This window comes from Citrus sinensis, chromosome 1 (assembly GCF_022201045.2).
Source record: "Citrus sinensis cultivar Valencia sweet orange chromosome 1, DVS_A1.0, whole genome shotgun sequence".
Lineage (NCBI taxonomy): Eukaryota > Viridiplantae > Streptophyta > Magnoliopsida > Sapindales > Rutaceae > Citrus > Citrus sinensis.
The window spans coordinates 1435857-1461213 of NC_068556.1; the positions used below are offsets into that span (position 1 = coordinate 1435857).

The following is a 25357-nucleotide window of genomic DNA, read 5'->3' on the forward strand; positions in this document are numbered from 1 at the left end:
ATAAAAAAAATATAATTCCCTCCAAAAGACTCACCAAATAAGAATAAATCAAATATTTCCCACTATTAAATTGAATTGTTATTATATTTTTTAAAAGAAACATAAATAATAATTATTGCAGTCTTATCTTTTTAATAAATAATAATAAAATATTAATAGAAGAGGGAGAAACTCACTCGGCAATATTGAAGCGTGAGAAACAAATATTATTTGAAGAATCTAAATTAACGTGTCTTTTGGAGTGTTTAATATTAATATAGCTCTTCAAATAAGAAGTAGAATCTTATTTGAAGAGTTTTTTGGAGATGCTCTTAAAAGATCATAATATCATATTACTCTTATGACGTCATCACTAAACGACAACTAACAGATTAATGGTCGGTAAATACTTCAGCTTACTTAAGGTGGATAAGTGATAAACATTTAAAGTGTTGTAATATATTTAATAAAAAAGTAAAGATACAAGTGATAATTTTCTTAGTTTTAAAAATGAAAAATGCTGCTAGTCAAAATTTGCTAGCCTCAACACAAAATTAAAAGTAGTCAAGACAACTTATGGACTGGACTTGACGGAAAACGAGGCAGGCCCATCATAGGATTTGATGGCGTAACCCATTTGACACAAACCGAAAGTTGAAAAAGCAGCGAGAATTGGCATCAATTGATTGGCCAACCTGAGTACCCATAGGCAGAGTAACTGTACTCGAATCGTTCACCGGCAAGACTATGGAGTGGAGACAAAACAAAACAAAACAAACCGCCAGCCGCCTCTCGAACCCTCTACAATGAAATTCAAATTCCATAAACAAAACTGAATCAAAATACTCTCCAAAACAATTTCCTGCAATAGACGGCTACTCGTCTCCACTTACCAAGCTTCGCTTTAATCAACAATGGTTAGCACTGAGCCACTCATCAAGCTTTCTCCAATATCTCATCTCTTAATTTTCTCTCTCTGTATTTGTTTGCAGGACTATCGGTCACACTCACAGCCGGAAGAATCAGCTCCCTCTCCGTCGTTAGACGATTGCTTGAAGCTATTGAAAGGCGAGAGAGATGAGCAGCGCCTTGCTGGTCTGCTCGTCGTTACCAAATTCTGCAAAGGCGACGACGCTGTTTCGCTGCGTAAAATCTATGACGCCGTCGGCCCGCGGTTCCTCGACCGGCTCTTGCGGACCGGTAATCTTCTCTCTTATTATTATTCCTTATCCGTTTTAACCGAATCATTCGTTAATTTGCACTTCAAAGTGCAATATGGTAATTTTTATTTCAGGATTGGGGAAAGGAATCAATAGTGGCAATTCGAGCGAGAATCGCGATGCATATTTACAGCTATCAGTTACAGTTCTTGCTGCATTTTGCCGCGTTCCTGAGATTGCTTCTTCAGAAGACATGGTTTCAAAGGTTCCGCCGATACTCGAATTAATGCTAAAGGAGTAAGCTTCACATACTTTGTAGCTATTGATTTTTGAATTTCAGACTGTTTGTTGGTTACCTTAACTCTATAATTTGCTTTCTTGAAATGCAGGTCAGGCACATCCATTCTTGAAGAATGCTACGAATTTCTGTATTTAGTAACCAATGCTACTGGCGATGGAGTCACAACATTGTATGAGTCTGGAGGCATGAAAGTGCTGGCTTTCCAAATGTCTACTTTTGCAGATGGTGATTTGTTTTACTGTTTACTAAACTTTGACTGCATTTTTATGAGGATTCCGTTAATTTTCACCTCTACAGCATCCCATATTATAAAATTTATATCAACATAAATTTTATGGAGTTCTTCATTCTTCTAAGGTAAAAGAGAATTAACACGGTATCATGTTAAATAGGTTCTCGTTTAATGGAACTTGCTATTAGGCTTCTGCAATTGATGTTAAGTAAGCTGTCTCTAGAAATCATCACAAATGACTATTTATCAGAGCTTTCAACAATAGTAAGTACATCTCTTCTGTAACCTGTATATTATTTCTGGTGGTGATCGGACATTTCAAAGCATTCTTTTTCGTTTCAGGTGACTGTAGTAGCTAGGGAATTTGCTGTGTTGCACAATGCGCTAAAGTTTGAATCACTTCATTTACTCACTGCTGTTCTTTCTTCGAATTACTCGGTATGCTCTCATTTGTCTTATCTCTCTTTTATTTTTATTTTTTGGGTTAGAAACTCATTTAAGAGCTCCGCTTGCTCAACTTGCTCAAATTTTCAACAGTCTGTTTTATAGTTCACAGGGTAAAATATTGAAACCTTTTCAGTTCCAATTTTGAAAATATACGACAAATTATATGTTGATCATGTAACAAGTGAAACATACATACCTACATACATACTCACTTTGCTAAATTGAGTATGTCACTAAAATACCAAAAAGCACGGATATGACTTTGTTAAGTTTAGGGATATGCGACTTAAACTGAGAATTTCCTATCTTTATGACCGATCTTACTTCAAAGTTAATGTTTTCTATAAGATAGTTTTGTATGCTGTGATAGGTTTGCTTCTTCTTTTTTTAATGAAGAGATCAAAAAGTTTCTTAAACTTTTCTGCATATTCTTATTTTTCCCTTTTACTGCTTGTTTCATTGTTTGAACTCGTTGGGGTCATGTCTATTTTCAGGCACTGCTTCATGAAGCTCTTCGAGTAATGCCAGATAGCAAATGGTCAATGTATATGCGTGTTGGTGTTGTGGCCATTTTACAGAACCGCGTTGGTATGTTGATGTAATTTATCTAATATCATGCACTCTCTCTCTCTTTGTGTGAAATACACACACACACACACACACACACATATATATATATAGAGAAATGTTCGGGAAAGTGCGGGAAACCTTTAAAACCGCATGGTTTTAAAGCTTTCCCGGACTTTCCCGTACTTTAAAATCCATGACCAGAAAACTACTCTATATATATATATAGAGTCTTGAGCCCGTAGGTTTTGTGTCATGAAATGGCTGTTGTATCATCTGCTATTAGTTAGCTCTTTCCTGGTCAGGACACATGTTTGAAGTCGATTGTCTTAGTTGTTTGTTAATTATCTACGGGGCTGCCAGCTATATGTTTTGTCCTGATTTCCTTTCCTTTAGGGTTGCATCCATTCAGTTTGTTGTGTTTATCATAATTGTTGTTGAGAATGGACATGTAAGGTGTGATATGGCATTTAAAAAGTGCTTCGTTGATGCTTAATGTCTTGTGTATTGAATTATTGCAATTGATGCACATTTGAGAATGTCCAAATGCAATTTGGATGAATGCTTGTGAAGGTGGGAGAGCACTCTGTCTAGTATATTGTATGTATTAGGTGGATGAAGAGTCCCATTTTCTTTTTGCTTCAATAGATTTGATCATTTTCGAGCAAAATGAAATTGCCATTTAATTTTATTTGTCTTCTTACACAATTTTTTGGAGCTCAAATTTTCAATTTCATGTTAACCTCTTTCATGTTTTTTTGGCCCCCCCCTACCCCCTAAAAAAAAAAAAAAATTCCAATAAACAGCTCCTGCAGAAAAGCTTCAGGCCCTTATTTTGGCTGAATCTATTGTTTCTATCAAGGGTGAAGAGTGGCTGATTGGTAAGATTGACTTACCTGATATACAAGATTCTATTCCTTCAGATAGGTAAGTTTTGCATTTTTATATGTTTGTTCAACAAAAACAATTACTCGCTGGTCAATGGTTTCAGTTTCAGGCCAATTCTTTTTTGCAGGTGCCTATTGCTGGTTCTAGAGTCATCAAGGGTTGAGATTGCTGTTCTGCTGAATGAGCTGGCATATTTGAAATATGAAGCGTCAAAGAATACTTCATCAACTGCTGAAAGTTTTTTCTCAAAGCAGCGTAATGTGGCTATTGCCTTTTCGTTAGTGGAGAAGATCATCAGATTGATATCAAATATTGCTGAAAGCGAAGGTATATGTGCTTTTCAGAGAGATTACTGAGTTGAGATAATAACGAATGCTCTCCTTCTGCTTAAGGATATAAAGTAATGTTCAGAAATCGATCATTTATGTTTAGTTGAAGAATTTTAACTTTGCATGCATACCGTATTGTCATAATTTCACAGCATTTGATGTGTATATTAATAAGTAATTACTCAATGACGTATCACCACTCACCAAATTTGTTTGAATGGAACCCATTTTCTCAAGGCTTCCTACCTTCTCTCTTTTGCTTTAATGAATTTATTTTCATGGGGAATTGTTCACAGGAGGCCTTATTGATGATAATACTTTCATGAAGGTGATGAATGGGCTTAACGAGACAATTGGTGTAGTTCTAGAGTATCTGCAAGATGCAAAGGTAATGATTTGATATCATTGAAATATCACTGTCCTTTCCCTCAAACCAAAAAAAAAGAAAAAAAACAGTCCTTGTCTTGTTCTAATAGTTTTATTCTACAGGAACATGAACGGAAGAAAGGAAATGACCTCCTTGCTTCAGTGCGGCTTGTTGGGAGGTGTGCTAATTTCTTCTTCTGCTGATTCTTCTTTGTGGTTTCTCAGTGAATTAAAATGAATACCATTACAAATTAAATGTTGCTTACATTTTGGATTGATGAAGTTCTAACTCTATGATCAATAATTCATCATCTGTGCCTTCTTTTCTGTGCAAGGCGGTGTATTGTAATATTCTACATTCCTAACATTTTATTTTAAACTTTTTAATTCAATATCACCGATTCAGTTTTATAGATATATTAAACCTGCTTATTTGTTCCATGATTTGTTACATGTTAATTGAAGTTTTTATTTGGGAAACATGATACTTGACTGCCGACTGGTGTTGAACTTTGTATGACGTGCATGCTGCTTGATGGGACAGTTCACAATACTCTCTTGTAGGCCTTCTTGAGTAAATTAGTTGGGGTTTCTATAATTGCTGTGATTTTTTTTTTAATAAATTTCTATAGATAAAGCTAGATTTATAAACAACAGTAAAGTTCTTTTCCATAAAAATGGCTGCTACCATGAAAAGCTAAAGTCAGTTGTACAAAGTGTGTATATCTGTTGGGTTTTATACTAAATTACTTATGAAACTTTATTATGCGCCTGGCATGATCCTTTGGTTGCCTCAGCTATCTTGCAGAAACGCCCCATGCTTGCAAAGAGAAGGTGAGAGAACTTTTGCAGCATATGCTTTCGATTGAAGGTGAAGATGAGCCAAGGTTTGAAAATTTTTCAGTCTTGTTTCTGAATGGATCAATAAGCAATTGACTTGTTGGCTGACTGTGTATCTATAATGACATTGTCCAATATATTCCAAAATGACAGCCCTTTCTATTCCGTTTTCTTTTTGCTTCCAATGCTTTGCCAAACTACAATGGAGATTGAAGGATGTAAAGATTTAGTGTCCTCTGGAATGTATAAAGCTGTAAGTTTTGAATTATTGATTAATCTATTCTCTTACATTAGATCTTTATCCCTAATGCCTTATCTTTACCACTAATTGATTACGATATTACGACATTAAATTTTCATCAGCTTCAGTATTGTTGACTTGGTTATTATGTATTATAGCTGCATTTGGAATATTTAGTAGACACTGATTTTGAAAATGTCGAAGGGATCATTATGCATTCAATTAATTTTTTTTTTTTTTTTTTTGCATGGCTTGATCCATTGTCTTGATCTACCTTAACATTTTTCTTTTATCGTCACTACACTTTTTCATTGCTTCCATTCAATTTGCAGGTGGCCGAATGCCTAATCAAGTTGATTGGGCCTGGTCGTGTTACGGTCGAGGATGATGGTTGTATCTTCCTGGCATGTGATACGATCTTGAATCTTCTTTTGAAGGTAGTATTGTCATTATCGTATTACATATAACATGCAATATACTAACACCTCCCTCTTTTTATTGACAGAAAGAGCAAGTGCGATTTCCAATGGATGAATCAACTTCCATTCACCTTTTGAAAGCACTGGCGTATTGGACAGGTGCCATTTCATTAATTGCTTTTTCATTATCATTTGGGAAAAATAAAATAGGATAACATTGTTCCCATGCTTTTGTATGTTTAGGTAGTCCAAGCTTAACTTTCCAGAGAAATTTGATTCAGTAAAAGTCTGTCAAAGTCATGATTTTAGTTTCTCTGTGCAGCATGTAGCTATTTGATGGGTCTCTAAACATTAATAGCTTTTGATCTGCTATACCTAACAGCCTGGATAATATCTTTTAAACTTCATCTGAAAATGAAATTTTCCTTTGCGGTTGATACATGCAAATTCTGTAACCATGAAGAGAGTTTTATGCTTAACAATTAAAAGTTCCTGACATTTTTTTAGAATTAAATTCTGTTTTCAGAGGACAGTAATGACCCGACTATAATTATGATGGCTTCATGCATTTGTGCACTCTTATTTGATTCAACGTCAGAGGAGGCTCTTGTAAATAACACCTACTTCGACAGTAACTCAGTTAATAGTCTGTCTCGGCTTTTTGCTAGAAGTTTGGCTTCATGGGGGCAGGTAAATACGTTTGGGTGTGTACATATATGATGGACATGCTTGGTGTGAGGTCAAGGGGCCATGGATATTTTCGGTTTTACTTTAATCAATGGCAGCTAAAATTCTATGGCTTTCATTGATATGCTTCTTGTGGTATTGCTTTAATTGTCAGCTTACAAGTTCTATCTTGAACTGTTGCAGGGTGCACCATACGGCAAGAAAGAGGATATGGATCTTCTTGAGATAGTTACTGCTGGTTTGTCTTTTTTCTGCTTCAATACATTGCTATCATCATTTAACTTGGAGCCAAATGACTTATTGCCATTTTAATTAATATTTTTTGGAATTTCTTATTATTATTTATCCAATTCTTGAGAAATTTCTCGGAAGTGGCATGTCATATCGAGATACTGAGTTCAAAATGTTGTCCAGGATATTCACGGTGGGCTCATAGGTTTCCTCACATAAAGGAGGCAGTTGAGAGATAAACGTGATTACCATGCATTTCATAGAAGCTCCTGTGTTGTACGGTTTTCTCATTCTTCGGAAACTCTTGGAGGCCACTATCACGCAGGGAGTTTTGGTTCTTTCCTGAAACCTTGTAATAGCAGCAACAGCTGCTTCTTTCTCGTGTGTATATAATACTTTAATGTAGTAAATATATATTTATTAAGAGGAAAAAGACAGAATTCATATAATTTTATCGAACGTGATCAGGTGTGCGCGGTTAAGCTTTTATTGGGGGACTTGTGATGTGGGATCAGATCCCATAATTTTATACGTATAGAGTGACAGTGATTACAATTACTTTGCAACTACAGCAAATCCGAACTTCATAACTCTTGGTTATCGGTTAGAATTTGTAAATTTTTTCACCTTTTTTTTTTTTTTTTTACAATTTTTCTCGTCACTCGTAATTGTGTTAGTATTATAGGATTATATTGGCATTTCGCGTTCCATCTTTACTGGTGAAGGTTGGTGATTGGTAATCACACTGATTTTATAAAGATTCTTAGGCCTAACAGCCTGGACCCAACGTATATTAAATTACAAGTACTCGCAATTATATCCGATCCGAATTTCATGGCTCTAATTGTCAACTGGTATTTTCTAAATTTTTTTTAAAAAAAAATTCTTTGCTCCTGTTTTCTTAAAATTTTTCTATTTGAATTCCCTAGAACAGACGATGAGACTAGAAATTGTAAATGTTTTCCAAACATTTGCATTGGACTGAGTTGGTGTCCCATCCCAAAACAATTCGCAGTAACAACTAACAAACAACCTGTCTCGTAGTTGTCGAGTTGGAAATAATAGTTCCTCTTTTCAATTAATGGATTATTCAAAGGTATAAATATGCAATTATGCATCAATACACAGCTATGCAATTCGCATGAGGGCATTCCGGTACTTTTATCAGTTTGCATTTTGTGTCAGCTTTCAAAAGAATTAGTTCTCCGTGCCATTTTATCAGTAATTGTTCCCTGAAACTGCTGGCCACCTCGTGGCATCACCTGTTCACCAACTATTCGACGACTTTCTGAAAGCCATCATCTTTGTCATCATCATGCTATCTGTCTCTCACTCTACATATTCTTCACGCAATAAACATTACAAACACATTGACTTTGATTATCTTATGTAAAGCAAGGCACGAATAAATAACACAAATAAGAAGAGAAGAAGCAACGAGTGTAAAGAAAGAAAGAAGGAAAGAATTAGAGAAAAGACGCGACAAAAGATGGGCTGTGGACATTTGTTCTACAGCACACTGGTAACTTTTTCAGTAGCTCTGATAACGTACAACATAATCATCTCAGCAAATGCTCCTCTCAAGCAAGATTTCCCAAACCCGTCATCATCGTCAATTTCGGTGGATCCCGTCATCGAGATGCCACTGGAGAGATCCAGAAGACATGGTGCTGCTGCAAACAAACGGCTCTTTCACACGGCCATGACGGCGTCGGATTCCGTTTATAACACGTGGCAGTGTAGAGTGATGTATTACTGGTTCAAGAAGTTTCAGAATGGACCCAATTCTGAGATGGGTGGTTTTACTCGAATCCTGCACTCTGGGAAGCCTGATAAGTACATGGATGAGATCCCTACTTTCATTGCTCAGCCTCTGCCCGCTGGCATGGATCAGGTATTCGTTCATCTTTTTTTTTTTCAAGAAAAAAATTAAATGGGGTGTGTAGAATTAGCTGAGTTTGTGCTCTGGTTGATTAATTTCGAGGCAATTTAATTTTTTATCATCAAATGTTTGTTGGGTTCTGTAGGCGGCGGTTGGTTCATATGCTATAGTTCAAATGTTTATGGGGTTCAAGATTTCCTCTTGTCATTGCAACCAATTGAAGAAAATTATTATGAAGAAAATATCATGCTTTGGCTTTTCGAGTAATTCAGTTGGAGCTTATTTTGCAGATACTTAGCTAACTGATTAGTATTTAGAATGTACTGCTTAAGATTTAGAGGAGTACTGATTGAATGTCAAAATTCTTCTAGTATGTGAGCTTGAAGTTTAAGATTTTCTTCATTTTTGTTTCTGTGTTTTTGCTGGTCTTAAATGAATTTTAGCTTCTTTTGATTGTGTCTGATGCATGTTGTAATCACAGGGTTATATAGTCCTGAACAGACCTTGGGCATTTGTACAATGGCTCGAAAAAGCTGACATAAAAGAAGAGTATGAAATCTGTGGCTCCATATCTTCAGTGATGAGTTAATTGGTTAGTGCATTCGACTTACTAATGCTGTTTTAAAAATAAATGTAGGTACATCCTGATGGCAGAACCAGATCATATCATTGTCAAGCCAATACCAAACTTATCTAAAGATGGGCTTGGAGCTGCATTTCCTTTCTTTTATATTGAACCAAAAAAGTATGAGTCAGTCCTGCGGAAGTACTTTCCCAAGGATATGGGACCAATAACCAATATTGACCCAATTGGGAACTCCCCTGTCGTAGTTGGGAGGGTGTGTTTTGCAAATCGTTATGGTTATTATGACAGAGTTCTCTTTTGGTTTTTGGACTCTCCTTCGTTTAATTTTTAAAATTAGTTTATGGTTTTCGTGAATATTTTTAGGATTCTCTTAAGAAAATTGCTCCCGTTTGGATGAATGTTTCCCTGGCAATGAAGAAGGATCCTGAGACAGATAAAGCTTTTGGCTGGGTGCTTGAAATGTGAGGCTTTACCAGTTAAGTAAATAATGTGTTATTTTTATGTTGCAATGCTGCATTAATTTCTTGACTTTTTTTCCCCATTTTGTTTTGTGAATATAGGTATGCCTATGCTGTTGCCTCTGCTCTGAATGGTGTTGGCAACATCTTATACAAAGACTTCATGATTCAGGTTGGATGAGACGCTACTCACTGTCTAAATGGCAATTTATGCTCCACTTTCCCTCTAGAACATGCATTTCGCTCTCATAAACAAATAAATAAAAATGAAAACTAAAACTGCTTGTCCTCGGCACGATCTTTGTTTCTCGAAAATCTTGCTGAACTTTCTCATCTAATAACTTCTTTGTGGTGAATTTTTTTCCTGATTCCAATACACTCCAAGCACCTTTAACCTCTTTTCTGTTACATATATCAGCCTCCCTGGGATACAGAAGTTAGCAACAAGTTTATAATCCATTATACTTATGGATGTGACTATGATATGAAGGTATTTTGTTTGTGACTGATCTCTCATGTATTCTCTTTGTTCTGTTTCTTACCATAGAAAATGATTTTGTATTGTATTTGCTCCAACATTTTGATATGTTGGGAGTTCTCATTGTGATATACAAGAAAAGGATATCTGTTGTTCCACTCACAGTGTCGAGTTTTCTGCTTTGATTTTCAGGGTCATCTGACTTATGGGAAGATTGGAGAATGGAGGTTCGACAAAAGATCTTATGATAGTGTTCCGCCCCCAAGAAACCTTCCCCTTCCTCCACCTGGTGTTCCTGAAAGTGTGGTATGTTTAATCTCGTTGTCTAATCTAAGTTTCCTACCTAAATCGGTACCGTAACAGGAGCATATAGAAAAGAGAGCTATTGTTTCCTTGGATTACTGAAATTTCAAACATGTCCATACATAATTTTAAATGAAGTGGTTTTACTTTATGCAACTGATATTTTAGATGAGTTTATTTGCTCAGAGTGATGGTACGAGAATATAAGTGACCTGAGTCGTGTGTATTGTTTGTTTTATATAATGGCAGGTGACTTTGGTGAAAATGGTGAATGAAGCCACAGCAAACATTCCAAACTGGGGTTCATAAAGTGGAAATACTGATGTTCGGAAGTGGCGTAGAAACAAAGCAGTTTCAGTTGAAGAAGCAAGCACTCCATATTCACATGGATGTCAAATGTTAAAAAGGTAATTAGGGGGGAGAAAAAATCTTTAATATCATGTCTATCTTGTTAGTTTGACTAAGCACACAGATGGGCGTAAGTTGGGGAAATCCTTGAAAACGAATAAACGATGTATTTAGTTGCCGTGTGCCCTCTTGATGCTGGAAAGGTGAAAAAGTTTGTAGCTATATTATGGTAGTCAACAAGTGTAATCTATTTCCTTATTGCCTCAGCAACCGAAGCAAGCATCGATAAACAATTTTTCCTCAAGCAAGAGTGTTACGATTGTTTAAAGTCAAACCATTTTTTTGTTAAAATTTCGCCATTTTGTGCCTTCACTATTAGTTCCAGTTTTGTTTCCATTCCATGGTATCTCTGGAGAACGAACGCATCGCAACGGGAAATTAGCGTTTGCTTCCAACTTTCAGCGAACTTTAGATGGTCGATACCGGAAGCATTTATGCACTTCCGGAGGCAATTATTTTAAAAATAAAAATGAACTCTTCTTGGCAGGGCAATATACATTAGAATTCTTCCAAAGTTGGTAGCTTCTGCTCTTCTATATGTACACCTTTTTTATCAACAAAATTACCAGAATGTTTGTACTTCGGATAATACTTTTACCTTAGGCAGAAGCCAAAAATCAACAACCCATTTGGATTGACGGTGATACAAAAAATGAAGGACGACTATTTACATGGAAGGTTGGATATCTCATCAGTTCAAATATCGCCTGCAATTTTTTGAATTGCAAAAACAAGGGATCTTCTTACCTTCATCTTCGTGGTTAAAATGGTAATCATAAGTTATCTCTTCGCCTGGATAAATGTCTCGTTCTGCAAAGAATACGACCTGCAACCAAGATATCAGTATTTAAGCATCCAGACAAACCATACAATCAAACCGGCCCTCGAATCACTCACAGATTTGTATAAATAAACCAATGACCAACTAACAGTAATATATGAGTTCTGAATTACCTTCTTTTCATTCCTCACAGAAATCACTTTGGCAACACAATTTGGCTGGTCAAAACAAAGAAATCAGATTTAAATCAGAAAACTAAAACACTTGAAGTTCATAGGCCAATGTTAATTTGTTTCATAACCTACTTGGACAATGGTAAAATGGTTTATTACCAGGCATGAATGGTTGACAAATCTAGCAATTCCCCCCTTGCAGGTTGCATCAATAATGTGCTCTTTATCAATCCTGAAGAAGTAGCAGGCACTCTTGTACTGAAGTTTTCTACCCGACTGATACTCAATTTCTCTTTTATCTGCCACCCGTAGCCCCACAATCTCGCCAACGTACTCAACCACCTACAAGGAACAGCGCATTATGCTTTCAAGCCAGAGGGAAAAAACGACTTTTTACATTTCATGAGACAAGCAGGTCAAACCATTTCACCACGGGAAATGAACCGAGATGTGTAAAGACCAAGGGCGTGAATACCAGACTTGTAAACTACCAAATGTTTCCAACCCTTCATTTGCTTGTAGCGAGCATATTCCTTCTGCAAATAATTAGAAAGACAAAAATTTCAAACATGGATATTTATCATGGAACCATATCTGCTAAAATTTAATACAGAAAAATGCTGCAACAAATATTAGCTGTTGCAACAAAAATTGAAATAGGTATTTTTGGGGGAAGCAAAACAGACAGTACCTTTAACTATTCTGGCAGACAAAATATCATAAAAAAGTTCAAGATGCCATTATAAGTACTGAAACAAAGGTCAAATCCGCAAATTCTTTTAATTGTAAGAACTACAGGATTATAGTTCAAAAGGATCATATCAAAATAATATAATGTAAAAAATTAAAATTTGAGCTGTGTAATTACAATTGAAGACCACAATATCTCATCCACCTTATGTAACCATAAAGTTAAGATCACGTGTTTTCCATATTGGTCAGTGTTTCCATCAACCACATAAAAGTCTCAAGTAACCATTACACTTGCATCATGAAAAGAACGTTTATGAGGACAGAATTTTCGATTATTAATGGTGCTTACTCAACTATAATGCAATTCAATTGTTGTTAAAAAAATGAGTAAGCAACCATTATCCAGTATAAAGGAACTTCAACATACCCGACAATCGTACTCGACATCTGACACCGTAAGCTTTGGAAGCCCATTCGTGGATGACTTCTGCCCATTAATGTGAATCCAAGCATTTAACTGCTCCTGGGGAACAAGGCATGCACTCTTTCCTCTTGATTGACCATGAAGGTTATGCCAAAATCCATCACGCTTCCGACCCTTGTAACCCTTCACATAGAGCAAAAGTATCAGTACAAGATGTCATAATAAGTCAGGCAGTCAGATATTAGTCTCCTCCCCAAACCCTAGAATAGAGTGGGAACCACAAAATCAAACACTGGACTAATACCTCAGTACGAGCACAGGTAAATTCCTTTTCTATTGAACAAACCACCTCAATGTCAAAGGGATCACTACCAGACTCACACAAGGGGTGAGTGGCATGGAGCACACATCTTCCATAAAATCCAACGCTTTCATTCTCAGCCCCTTCAACCTCACTTTGCAAAAGACCCTGCAATCAGTGCAACAGAGAAACTGAAAATCACATGCCAAAGAAAAAAAATGACCATTCAAAAGATTATTATACTTTATAATCATAACAGCTTTAGAAAAGAGGTAAAAAAGAAGATAAACAAAAATAACTGGAAATGCCAACAGTGAAAGAATAACACCATCAGAACAATTTTAAAAACATTAGTAATAGTTTCCAGGCAGAGAAAGCGTACAGCTCTACTCTTCGTGCTATTCAGAATACATGATCCACAACTGATATCTTGATTCAAAAAGAGCAAGAAAGATCACATCTTGCTATTTTTCTGGAGCATTCATTTATCATAAATGTCACAACATTTTCCTTCTAAAGCAAGTTTTAAGGACTAGGGAAAGACAATCCCTACCGTGTATGTATGAAAGGAACTATGAAGTTATTAGCTATACGTGACTCAAAAACAAACTAAACACGGCTATACAGATTATGTTTGGACTTCAAAAAAAGGGGAAAAAAAATTCAGGTACACAGAACTTGCTAGAAAATACCCTCAAACTGGAAAGAATAATTGCATTTATGCAAAACAATGAAAAAGGAAAATACGTGCATACCAAGTACCAATCTTTACCTCCACAATGAAGTAATGACATGATTATAATATAATTATTAATCAGACAAAAGTTTCACAGAGTACAAGAAGAATTATAATCAGCCAAACCTTTTGGTGAGCACACCAAGGATGAAACTTCACAGAACAATTAACCACCCTGCACTGGATGCATGAGCCGCCTGGTCGATTACAGATAGAGCAAACCTGGGGAAGAAGGTTACCATATTTAGAAATTCATTACAGGAACAAGAGAGACAAGCAACTATCAAAATTTTGAAGTTCAGAAATTCTCAATTTGAAGGCTGTGTTTACAACCTATTTTACACTTGTAGTCTCAAAACTTTTGACAGAATGGCTTGCAATTTTGCATAAATAAAGCAGCTGGCTGCCCTATTTGCTATTCCTTCACATCCATTAAATATTCTGCTTCCAATCAAATATGTTATTCAAATTCCAAAATTTTGAACTTAGGCCTACAGGGGTTATTCATCCAAAGCCTCTAGAGATGTTCACAGAAAAGCAAAATATATAAGAATAGAGGGAAAATTTTGACATTCTGTGCGCTATTGAGATGGCAAAGAAAGCCTATGAGACTTTCAGGAACTTTGATTGAAAAAACTTAAGCAAAAATTCACTACATATGACAAAAAGGAAGCAATATACCTAAAATATGGGCTTTTTGTCAGGTCACGACAAATGCACATTAGTGAATATTATCATTTACTTGCAAAAATGCATCGATCATGTGGCAGAAGATACAGATAATGCACAAGTGAAAAAAAAAAAAAAACTATTCTAAAGATGAAGATATCTAACGTGTTTTACTACCATGACAGCTGCCTGTGTGATTACACATACAATTAAATTCAGCCATGGTTTAAAAGTTAAGGCCAAATTTATGCTATTCACCTAGAGTTTATTAAATTCAAAGCTTACCACCAAAAAAGTTCATTAAGTTCAACACTTACCACATTTGCTTTGGGATGGGAAGCTCCAGATACATCAAAAGCACTCATGGTGTCAACATTTGGGCATCGTGTTCCAGGCGTCCAGAGACCACAGACCATATGAACCCACTGCTTAACAGTTGAATCAAATGCCCCAGCAGTAATGCTGTTATGTACCTTCACGTTATTAGCATTGCCCGAGGATTTCTGAAGAACATCCAATTGATTTGGAAAATCCATTTTCCAAGCAGCAGTACTTAGTGGCTCAGTATTTACAGGTCTAGAAACAGGAAGCATACTGCTTTCAAGCATAGGCCCAGAGGAATGCAACATATTGAGATCGTCTTCCATGATTTGAGCTGAAGAGACAGCATTCTTGTGCCTACTGTCAGTTTCAATATTCCAAGCTTTCAAAAGGCCTTTCACAATTGTGCGACTTCGCAACGCACAAGTCATTGCCCCACCACCATAACCACAAAGAACACAAACCTAGTGAGAAGTATTAAAGAAACTCAGTGTAAGTAGGCAACAAAATGAGATCAAATATGCATCTAGCGACTTCAAATGTGCCAAACTCATCCCTAAAGAAACCAAAATTACCAGATCAAAAGCAGTTTGACAAACATTGAATAATCTTGTAAACGAGCAAAATCTATACATTTTATTATAAATATTAGGTTATCAATCATAAAATGTTCCCACACTTAAACAAATATGCTCTGAGGACTTAATGCAGCTATCTATCCCTTTTCTCCCCACCTCAATTTCAAACAAATTCAAAAACATCAGATGGTAATTTCAAAACTAGGAAACAAATTTGGACCCAAAGTTACATAACTATGAAGTTGTGATCCATTATATGGATGTGAGAAACATAACCCCTACTACTCTCAAAACACTCTAGTTGGAAACATTGGTAGCAGGGTTATGTGCATCTTACCAAGAGATTATACAACAACACCGTATAAGACACAGCACAGGAAATGCAGTTCATTACAGAATGCCTAAAACTGCATGAAAAAACATTTATTATTTAAAGTAAAAGCCAGGTCTTACTATATCTCTAGAATTGGTTCTGCATGGTCTGCAATACCAGTGGCCTTTAGGAACTTTGGAAACACCGTAGCAAGCCTGATGCACCTACATATCATGACCCTAATTAGTACAATAAAACCTCTATAAAATAATATTGTTGGGACTAAGAAAAAATATCATCTTAGCAGGGTTTTTTTATTTATCGATAAATGAATAATTATTAATTTAAGAGTTTTATATTTTAATTACTTGTGTCATCTTGGTATGTGTATTATTCCTTTGACCTAGATTCATGTACGAATTTCAAAAGCTATCATGTATATAAAAAATATATATATTAATAAATGTTATGAACATGTACATAGAAGCCCAAAAATTAACGTAAATACATGGTACATAGACATAAAATTGTTGTACGTACTTCTCAAATTTAATACCCTAGAAGATAAAGTGTTTTAGAATAGATGCTTAAAGTACATAGAACATGAACTCTACAAATATATTGGTCACTAGTTTTATGTTTACTCTCAAATCATTAGAATTTTTTAAAAGAGTTGAAGTGAGAAAATTAGAGTTGTCAAGAAAAAAGCCCTTTAATATTATGAATTTTATATGTTAATTATTATTAGTATTTTTGTATTTGACTAATTATTAATTTATATTTTCATTGGACCCTAAAGGATTTGAAAAAAAAAAAAATTATCTCATGCATTTAGTGAGATTATTAATTTAGTACATTGGCCCAAGTAGAGACCAGAAGATTTTAATATTTAATCAAGGTTATTAAGTTATCCAACATTCATATATCAAGGTTTTACTAATGGAATAATAGTGAGAGATTCAGAAGAAATAGAATTGAAATAGTGCTGAACTGCCACTTACTTTGATAAAACATCGACTGCATTCTATTAAGCAATTGATTTCATCTTTGTTTGAGCCTCCACACACACAGCAGAATGCATCTGAATCCATAACATAAAGAGATCTGTGCTCTGGATTCAATCTGTATTACCATAAGATCAAAATAACCATCAGTATACTTAAACTAGCTATGATAGATATACATAATTACATACGAATATCAATTACTATATTTCATAGGAATTCTGTCAGTATAAATAATCTAATCAGACATCTTTGAGTATCAACTTCCTTACTTTTCAGAATTAACTTCGCTCGATGCACGAATGTTTTGCTTGCTACCCACAGCATTTTTCGAAACTTTCCCCGCTTCCATTTTAGGCATGCATTTTGAGATCTTCACAAGGGAAAAGCTTTCGGAAGTGGATTTTTTTCCTGGTAATTAAAAGTATTAGTACTGTAAAATGAAGTGTTAAATAAGGAACCATGGGATGAACCAAGTAGCAAAATAAACAAGTTTGGTCACATAAGACCAATTGACACGAGGTTATATTGACTTGTGAAATGAGCTAAACCCACTCTTCTTAACTGACTCCATGAAAGCACTAAAGGGCAAAAATCAACATCTGGAATAGACTGGAACTCTGAAAAGCACTAGCAAGTTCAGTCACCAGAAAGTCAGGATGGCTGCAGGATATCCCCTTAAGGCTAGCAATATAAATAAAATAAAAAGGTTTAATGACATGCATGCAGAAATACCAATTGTCAATCAACCTTCTGACCACATGGGTCAAAGGTCATAGATCAACACATTGAACTGACTGTAGTAATCAAAAGCACTAGCAGCTTCAGTCAATCGAATGTGCAGGTGACTGTTTGAACTGCCTAGGTAGGCAATTATACTGTAAATGTTCACTATTGTAGATAAAGCAGTATTTAGTGATAATAGTTAGGTCTTACTTATTTACATAATCTCTTGGCAATGAATCAGTCAACTTGAATTCTAATTTTTACTAATGGCATCAACAATACTCAAAAGAAAAAACATAAAAATGATATTGGTATAACTACCATTATCTGTTAGCTCACAAAGACTGCGCTTCCGTATTTCCTTGCTCTTGGGCTTTGATTTAGTAAAAACCTTTCTGTTCAACTTACTGCAGTTTTTCTTGCTTTTATGATCAAGTTTTTTCTCCAACATTGAGTTCTCCTCATCAACACCATTGGTGAACATCTTCTCATCTTCTTCTAAAGAAAGGTCAACGTTCATTTCATTACAAATAGAAGAATGATGGATCGCACTTTTTTCTTCTTTCAAGTTAGAGAATCCATTGTAACCAGCATCACTTCCGCAAAAGATAGCCTTCTTCAACTCATCAGGGAAAGTTTGTTTAGAGTCACAAGTATTTGGGAGTGTATCTCTTCTAGAAGTTTTAAGAATCCTACTTAGAGGAACTATTTTCGCAGGCCGCGATACATCTCCAATCAGTTCATTACATATTTCACCATATTTACCACATACAACAGGCCTTACCTTCCTTGAACAAATATTTACCTCACCACTAGACAATGCCTTCATACAACCAAATGACCTGCATCTCACACCATCTTTGGTGTGCACATGCGTTGGTTCTGCCATCTGAGACTTCCTAGTACAATCTGAAGTCCACGCCCTTCCAAACTCCTTAATACCAGAAAACTCGTGGATTTTGCAAGGATTAGCTTCTATCTGATAATCATTTCCATCTCTATCATCATAAATCATATGGAGATCTCTTTTACGAAAAAGTTCTTTGGATGAAGACAATGACCTTCCACATTTAGAAATAGGTTGAGGTGAACAAGCACCAGATATACATGTTTCCTGAAAAGATGGGTTATGCATTTCCACATCTTCAGATGAGAAAGGCAAAGAGTCCGTACCTTTAGGATATTTGTAAGGTACAGTAGAAGGGCCTCCAGTTGGACACTGTGGCACCAGCATCTTGATTTTCCTTGCTCTCTTTTTCTTCCCAGTTTTGACGCCTCTCTCAATTTTTTTGAAATTGATCTTACCATGAACAGCAAGCCTGGTATGGGTTTGCTTCCTGTTCTTTTTCCATGTCAATGAATTTAGGAGCTTAAGCTCATCAAGAAGACTACGAGATGATAGATTGTTAATATTTTTGGAAGATCCTTCCTTACTCAAGTTAGTCTTACAATTGGAGCCAAGGAACTCAGCACTTCTCTCACTTTCAAGTGCATCATCTGATGACCAGCATTTGTCAATTCCGGATCCTTCATCGACTATATGTTTGTTTATATATCTGGCATTCCCAACATCTGGAGTAGTAGAATCTAAATTGTTGCCCTGAACTGATGTGTGGGTAACAGCAGCAGCAGAACATCCTGACGAAATATTAGACATTTCTTGCTCTTTCAAGGAGTCACGTATCTTCATGGTTCCATAAGAGCATTTAGAAGTGGCATCTCCAAGCTGTCCATCTATGTTTCCTCTCCCATCTAACAAATCTTCTGCTGACAGGTCTAAACATGCCACAGTAGAAACCCCTTTATACTTGCTTGGCACATCTTTCCACTGAGAAGCATGACAGACATTACTCTTACGTACTTGCCCTGTCACTTTTGCCCTTTGATCTGAGGAAATTATTTTTTCCCTCAGATCAGTGCCATCTTTCACAAACTCTGAAGCAACTAACGTAGGGGTTACGCCATTGACATTTCCCACCTGGTCCTTGAAGGTATTTGGAGCATTTCCAATTCTTGACTCACAATTGCCACCCAAACACTTACTATAAGCTGTACAGCTACAGTGGCCCTGAAAATATGCACAGGATACTCCTGGATAGCATTTTGCATTTTCAATTGATGAACTGATGTGTTCACTTCTGCCAAGTTTGAAAAATTATATTGAAAATTGATGTTAAAAGGGTTAAAGAGGATAGCCTGACACGGTATTGAAAATACAAATAAATCTAGGTCATAAGCTTGACAAATCCAAAAAAACAAAGGGAATCAAAAAGGTTATACATATGAATCTTACATCCCGAAGAAATAATATGGACAGTGATTATGGGTTCAAGATCTAAAAGAATATGATAGTTCCAAACTAACCTCAATGGAAGCTGTTTATTCGAAGGAGGATCATGAGGAAATTGGCACTGCAGGTCAATTTCTCTAGAAAGCAATGGATTCCCACAGATCCAAGTTGAGAATTCACAAGAGTTGTTCAAATCTGGACAACCACAAAATTATCATACAACTTCATACTACAACTGGAATAAATGGATCATAAGAAGGTAATAACTCAAATTTTACAACAAAGAAGAGAATGTAAAAGTTCTTGCCTGCTATAGGGCTTGATTTCTCAATATTTACACCCAGCTTAGTATAAGCACTAGATGTGGGTGATAGCATGGCAACTGCAGAACTATCTCGTTGACTGGTAATATTAGGTCCAGGTGTCTGTTCTCCAAATGCTGATGGCCCAACCAATGGGCGTATGTTGACATTAGAAAAGTTACTTGTTCTCCCAGTCTCTTGGTCCATCCCAAGGGAAGATATTGCTTGCTGCTGCTTGGAGAGCTCCAGTATCTGCCTCAATGCAAGGAATCTCATATTATCATCAAGCAAATAAGGGCTTACACCAGTTCCCTCTACTGTTGGGATAGCTGGTGCCATCCCCTGCATAGAGGCTGAAGTAGCAAGGGGAGAGGCCATCGAGACTGCTTGTGATTGCAGAAGTTGTGATGAACCCCATGGTGAACCCTTCGATGTGAGAAAAAGATGATCAGTATGTCTACTGCTCCCAAGAGAAGGTACCTTCTCGGGATAGTTAAAAAGGTTTCGAGCATCAAATGCATCTGGTGGCACACCAGATGACTGATGTGAATAATAGATCTTGTCATGCACAACAGAAGAACAAGGATCCTTGCTGCCACCCATAGCTACTGGGCAAGTGCACCGGCTCTCCTGCTGCTTTTCGATATTAGAAACTGAATCTATTTTGGCATAAGAGCCATCTGCAGTACATCCTACCCCCTTACCCTTGTCCTCAATTCTGAAGAAACCCAACTCAGAAACATTCAATTGCCTTTCTGAACCATCAACAACAGTCCAGGGAACACGAACTGGGTTAGACTTGGCAGAATAAGGCTCACAATGAACTGACTTAGGTATGATATGATCACTACTGACCATGTGATTATTAGCTTTAGAGTTTGCATTCATCTCGGGTGCTGTACTCACATGTGCTAATGATGGAACCATAGAAGTTTTGGTTACATTGCCATCAAATTTATCCAGTTTGGTGGTATCTGTGACATTAGATATTCCAAATACATGGCGACCAATGTTCAAATTGCTTACATTTCTTGCAGATAAATTTGCAGGGCCGGCAGAGCACTGGAACTTTTGCCTGAGTGCCACTCTTTCCCCACAATAAGCTGCTGCATAATTAAAAAACTAATCCTTCAACAAATTTTCATCCATAAAGCAATTCATATGAACATGCTAATATTGAAAGAAGATACATACCATAAATAATATGCTAAGTAAAAATGTTTTATGACGCACCATTATTAGTCATCTGCTCCAGGAAAAGTGACCTGGGTTGAGCAACAACTGTGTCTAATAACTTTGGTTCGGTGACTAATGGAACTGAATTTCCTGAAGATTGACTTTGTTGATATGGTTGCCCAAGCCTCAACTCTATGTTCGATGAAGTAGCAACCCTCTCTGCAATAACTGGATCACATGCATTTTTTATTTTGCTGACATCATAATTTTCATTATAAGTTCTTGAATTTTGTGCAGGGTTGGTGATGCACGGGTCTCTGGACTTGAGAAAAGAATCAATGTAAGCATGTATGGACTGTAAGCCACCATCTGGTCCGCTATCCACAAACTTCGAAGATGTTGAACACCTAGACGTTTGGCACTCCATCACTAGGTTAGTACTTTCCCGACTATTACTGTGATCTTTATCACGAAAAGCATCAATCACTGAATTCTTGTCAGTATAAGGGTTCTTTGGATAAACAATGCTGTCCCAGGGCTGTCCTCGCTTTATTAAACCCCCAGATGAACTGACCAGTTTAGCTAAGTCAGAATAGTTGGGCATGTTGGATGCAGCCATGCTAGATTTCACCAAACCAGCCGGTGCTGATAACGCTTCAGGCCAATCCCATCCAGTCTGATCATCTGGAACCCTGATCTAAAGCATCATAAAAACATCACCACCCAGTGTTCTCGTTGCTTCAAACACATGCCAATAAGAAATACAACTCTCAATTCCAAAGATAAAGAAAAATGAGAAGCTAAAGAACTATAAGGTCCCAAGAAATACTCACTTTCAATAGTTGTTGTACATGAGTATAACATAACATATGTGAGCATGCCTATGGAATGTAACTATAAATACAACCAATACCACCACTCTATGTCATAAGGCCGACTCTCTTGTTAAATAAACAAAGACACCTTGCATGCTATCAGCTAGACAGACACAATAACTCAATGAGTAGTCATAAAACTTAGAAAATTCTTAATTGATTGGCTTTAGAAAACAACTATTAATACCCGTTGTTAGAAATTTTTTACAAAGTAAACCCAAGAGCATAAATGATATAAGATCATACTAAAGCCAATTGGTAAAATCTTGCAGGTGGTGCAATAGGTCTAGAGTTCAAACCTTGCTCACATGGGTGGAAAGGGGATCTGATTTCCATTCACGCAATACTTGGGGAAAAAATTTCAACTAAATACAATGCTTAATTTCATACATGCATAAGCATTGAAGATTCACCAATTCATTGCTAGTTAGAATGCCATGTTGTCTCTACCTCAAGGAATATGGTAAAAGCTCTAAGTTGGACCATTGAAAGTAAGAGCAAGTTTCAAGCATAAGAAAATGGAAGAAAACTCACTCAAGGAGGAAGGGGGAAAAAAAGGTGGCTGACGATAAGAGCAAGTTTCAAGCATAAGAAAACTCACTAAGGGGGGGGGGGGGGGGGGGAGAGAGGTGGCTCCTAAAACAAAAACTAGTTCATAACTAGACTATCACACTTCACATTATCTATCCACATACTTCTTAGTTAATACCCAAACTTTCCTTCATACTTATGTGCATGTATTTACAAGATAACATAGACACACTCTCAAGTATTTATGCAAAAAAATGCAGCTAAAAGCATATAAACCTTACCCCAAATTTCCGGAAGTAGAGCTTTCGCCACTGAGCAATGGTCTCTCCACTTTCCATACGAACAGCATCCCCAGGGTTAACATCATATAATCCTAAATGCTGCAAAATAAAGAAGTTACAACAAATCTTCAAGCACAACACCAGTGCCAAATGCAATGCAAATTGTTTCCAAAAACATGAAGACTGTACATAATTTAAAGAACACAAAAATCAAGTCAAAACGAAGCAAAATCTACCTCACAAAATTTGGCAACAGATGTGTGAAAATGATGGCATGAGCAAACAATACCAAGGAGTCCTGTATTGCTAAGAAGCAGATTCCCGCCTTCTCGAATCGATTTTCAATAAAAAAGAACAAAAAATGTCAGTATATATCATCTACAACAGTGTCACTTATTTGATGAGAGGAACTAAAGCACTTACTTGCGCCCAAGCAAATTACACGAGGGCATTCGCTGGTACAAGCAGATGGAAGACAAGGCAAAGAAGAATTTGATTGTAGGGGCTCTTTATGTGATATTGGAATACATGAGCTAGGAATCTTTGCTGCATGTCCCAGACTTGTATTATGCCATTTTCCTTTTATGGAAGAAAAATCCTTTGCTCTCTCATTACTAGAAACCAACTGATGAATAATTGCCTTAGCAAGGTCTGAACTCTGAAGACTTACGTTCACAGTTTCAAGACCATCATGCAAGCCATATTTGGTACTACAATTGGAATTCGCCACAACTCTGGATGAGAAGATGGGGCTTGCCCCATTTTGGACATTTTGGTTACTCTGGCATTCAGATAGTAACCCATTAGCAATTGGTGGAACACCACTTCCAACAGAAGTACTGATTACAACTCCACCATCAAAAGGGAGTTTGCTAGAAGAGGCATTGAAAGATTTCAGATTTGACTGTTCCTTAAAATCACACTGCAACAATGATGGGGGTGCAGAAAGAAGAGCCAAAAATGAATTTCCCAGTTCAGCATTGCCCTGCCTGCAGGAAGATCCAATCCGGATGTTGGGAACTGAGGAATCTTGCACCTTTCCACGCCCAGAAGATCTTAAACCATGCGTACCATGAGGATAAGAGCAGTAGCCAGAATCCATCTCCCTCTATATTGAAATGAAAAATAAATTCATAAGTCCAAGGAGATGCCAAACCAAGTAGTAAACAGAAACAATCCATACATATCTGCACTGTTCCACGCACTGAGAAATCAGTTCATTACCGTCAATAAAAACTACTATTTGATTGAATAACACAAAGTTCAAACAAATCATAACTTCTAATAATACAAATTTTAAGGAAAGGACACAAATACTTGAACATTACAAACAAAACGAAACACTCCTCCAATTTCTTTCTTTCGTTCTATTACAGTGAATTATGTTTCTCCTACTTTACTTTCTGTAAGACATTTCAGTGCCATATATGTGACAATATCGTAAAACAAAAAAAAAAAAAAAAATAGTTTCATGTAAACTCTTGTCCATGAAGAGAAGTTCTCACTATTGGCCAACTTGCCTAAACAATAACAGTAACAACAGGTAAGTAACAATGAAACGACAGCGCATTATCGTCAAACCTGATTTCGGGTTTCCAGTGATGTTGATGAGGCCATTGGTTGCGTCGATGAACCACATTTTATCTGCCATGAATTTTCCATCCCTCGCTACTCTCAAAACCCTAATCCTAACCTTTCTCCATAAAAAACACAAAATAAAATAAATCTCAAAAAAAACAAAAATATTATCACTAAAATCAGAGGCCAAGCCAAAATGCCCGGCCAGAGTTTCAAATTGACACACTGTTGAAGTTAAGCAACGAATAAACCCTAAATTTTGCAGCCAAAAAAAGTGAGAGAGCGATAAAAGTTGTAAGGAGTGGTAGAGAGGAGTTGCAGAAACTGAGGAAAAAATGAAAGAGACTTTACAGAGAGAGCGAGAGTGTGATTAAAGAATCTGCAAAATTGAAGCACCTCGAGGCAGGATTTGACTAGACGCTGACAAGTTGACGCGTGTAATGTGTTGAGTAAATGTGAACGGTTGGATCTGGGATTCTGGCGATGGCATAAATTGGTGGAAGAGTGTGGGCCGTTGATTGTGAATACAGCTGGTATTTATTCCGCAAGGCAAAATAAAGTGAATAGACACTGTACCGTTCCAGGAAAAAAAAACAAAACAATTAGGTCACGCCCGCGAAAGGGTGAGGTTACTGAGACGTGTTATAAGGGCATTGGCGGGAGTTGCAGAGGTGGGGAAATTTCTAGTGGGGTCCGCTTAATGGCTGTGCTTGGATGATAGGAAGCATATTCTCGTGCCAAGTACAAAAATGCTCATTTCACCCACACTTGGGAGCAAGGCAAATCCTAGCCCTCTTACTAGC

At 36.7% G+C, this 25357-nt stretch overlaps 3 protein-coding genes across 10 annotated transcripts; 2 read left to right on the forward strand and 1 right to left on the reverse strand.

Annotated features, from left to right (window-relative positions):
* Positions 1–667: 667 nt before the first annotated feature.
* Positions 668–7287, forward strand: LOC102614071 (uncharacterized). Of its 3 annotated transcripts, XM_006483363.4 has the most exons (18): positions 668–896; positions 972–1179; positions 1274–1436; positions 1529–1665; positions 1833–1936; positions 2015–2110; positions 2614–2707; positions 3493–3613; positions 3702–3901; positions 4200–4291; positions 4393–4448; positions 5067–5156; positions 5263–5362; positions 5683–5787; positions 5856–5928; positions 6296–6459; positions 6640–6694; positions 6871–7287. In XM_006483363.4, exons 1-18 carry the CDS (start codon positions 894–896, stop codon positions 6924–6926), a joined length of 1917 nt encoding a protein of 638 aa, XP_006483426.1. In that variant the 5' UTR covers positions 668–893; the 3' UTR covers positions 6927–7287. The 3 variants fall into 3 exon arrangements, with proteins under 3 accessions (XP_006483426.1, XP_024956813.1, XP_015387321.1); XM_025101045.2 differs by lacking the exon at positions 6296–6459; XM_015531835.3 differs by lacking the exons at positions 6640–6694; positions 6871–7287 and having other exon boundaries at positions 6277–6439.
* A 643-nt stretch (positions 7288–7930) lies between these two features.
* LOC102613291 (hypothetical protein) lies at positions 7931–11114 on the forward strand. The gene is made up of 8 exons (XM_006483360.4): positions 7931–8581; positions 9051–9118; positions 9207–9408; positions 9519–9616; positions 9716–9785; positions 10032–10103; positions 10284–10397; positions 10644–11114. The coding sequence occupies exons 1-8, from the start codon at positions 8177–8179 to the stop codon at positions 10701–10703; spliced, it is 1089 nt and encodes a 362-aa protein (XP_006483423.1). The 5' UTR covers positions 7931–8176; the 3' UTR covers positions 10704–11114.
* A 101-nt stretch (positions 11115–11215) lies between these two features.
* LOC102613578 (uncharacterized) lies at positions 11216–24942 on the reverse strand. 6 transcript variants are annotated; one of them, XM_006483362.4, is made up of 19 exons: positions 24558–24938; positions 23400–24084; positions 23213–23301; positions 22977–23075; positions 21347–21986; positions 20119–21216; positions 19886–20006; positions 17843–19659; positions 17068–17206; positions 16793–16913; positions 15932–16015; positions 14897–15364; positions 14037–14132; positions 13178–13342; positions 12877–13056; positions 12179–12292; positions 11916–12098; positions 11757–11801; positions 11216–11628 (listed from the first exon to the last, which is right to left on the reverse strand). In XM_006483362.4, exons 1-19 carry the CDS (start codon positions 24636–24638, stop codon positions 11494–11496), a joined length of 6360 nt encoding a protein of 2119 aa, XP_006483425.1. In that variant the 5' UTR covers positions 24639–24938; the 3' UTR covers positions 11216–11493. The 6 variants fall into 6 exon arrangements, with proteins under 6 accessions (XP_006483425.1, XP_006483424.1, XP_052295487.1 ...); XM_006483361.4 differs by having other exon boundaries at positions 20119–21219; XM_052439527.1 differs by having other exon boundaries at positions 20119–21219; positions 23400–24168.
* Between the last annotated feature and the right edge of the window lie 415 nt (positions 24943–25357).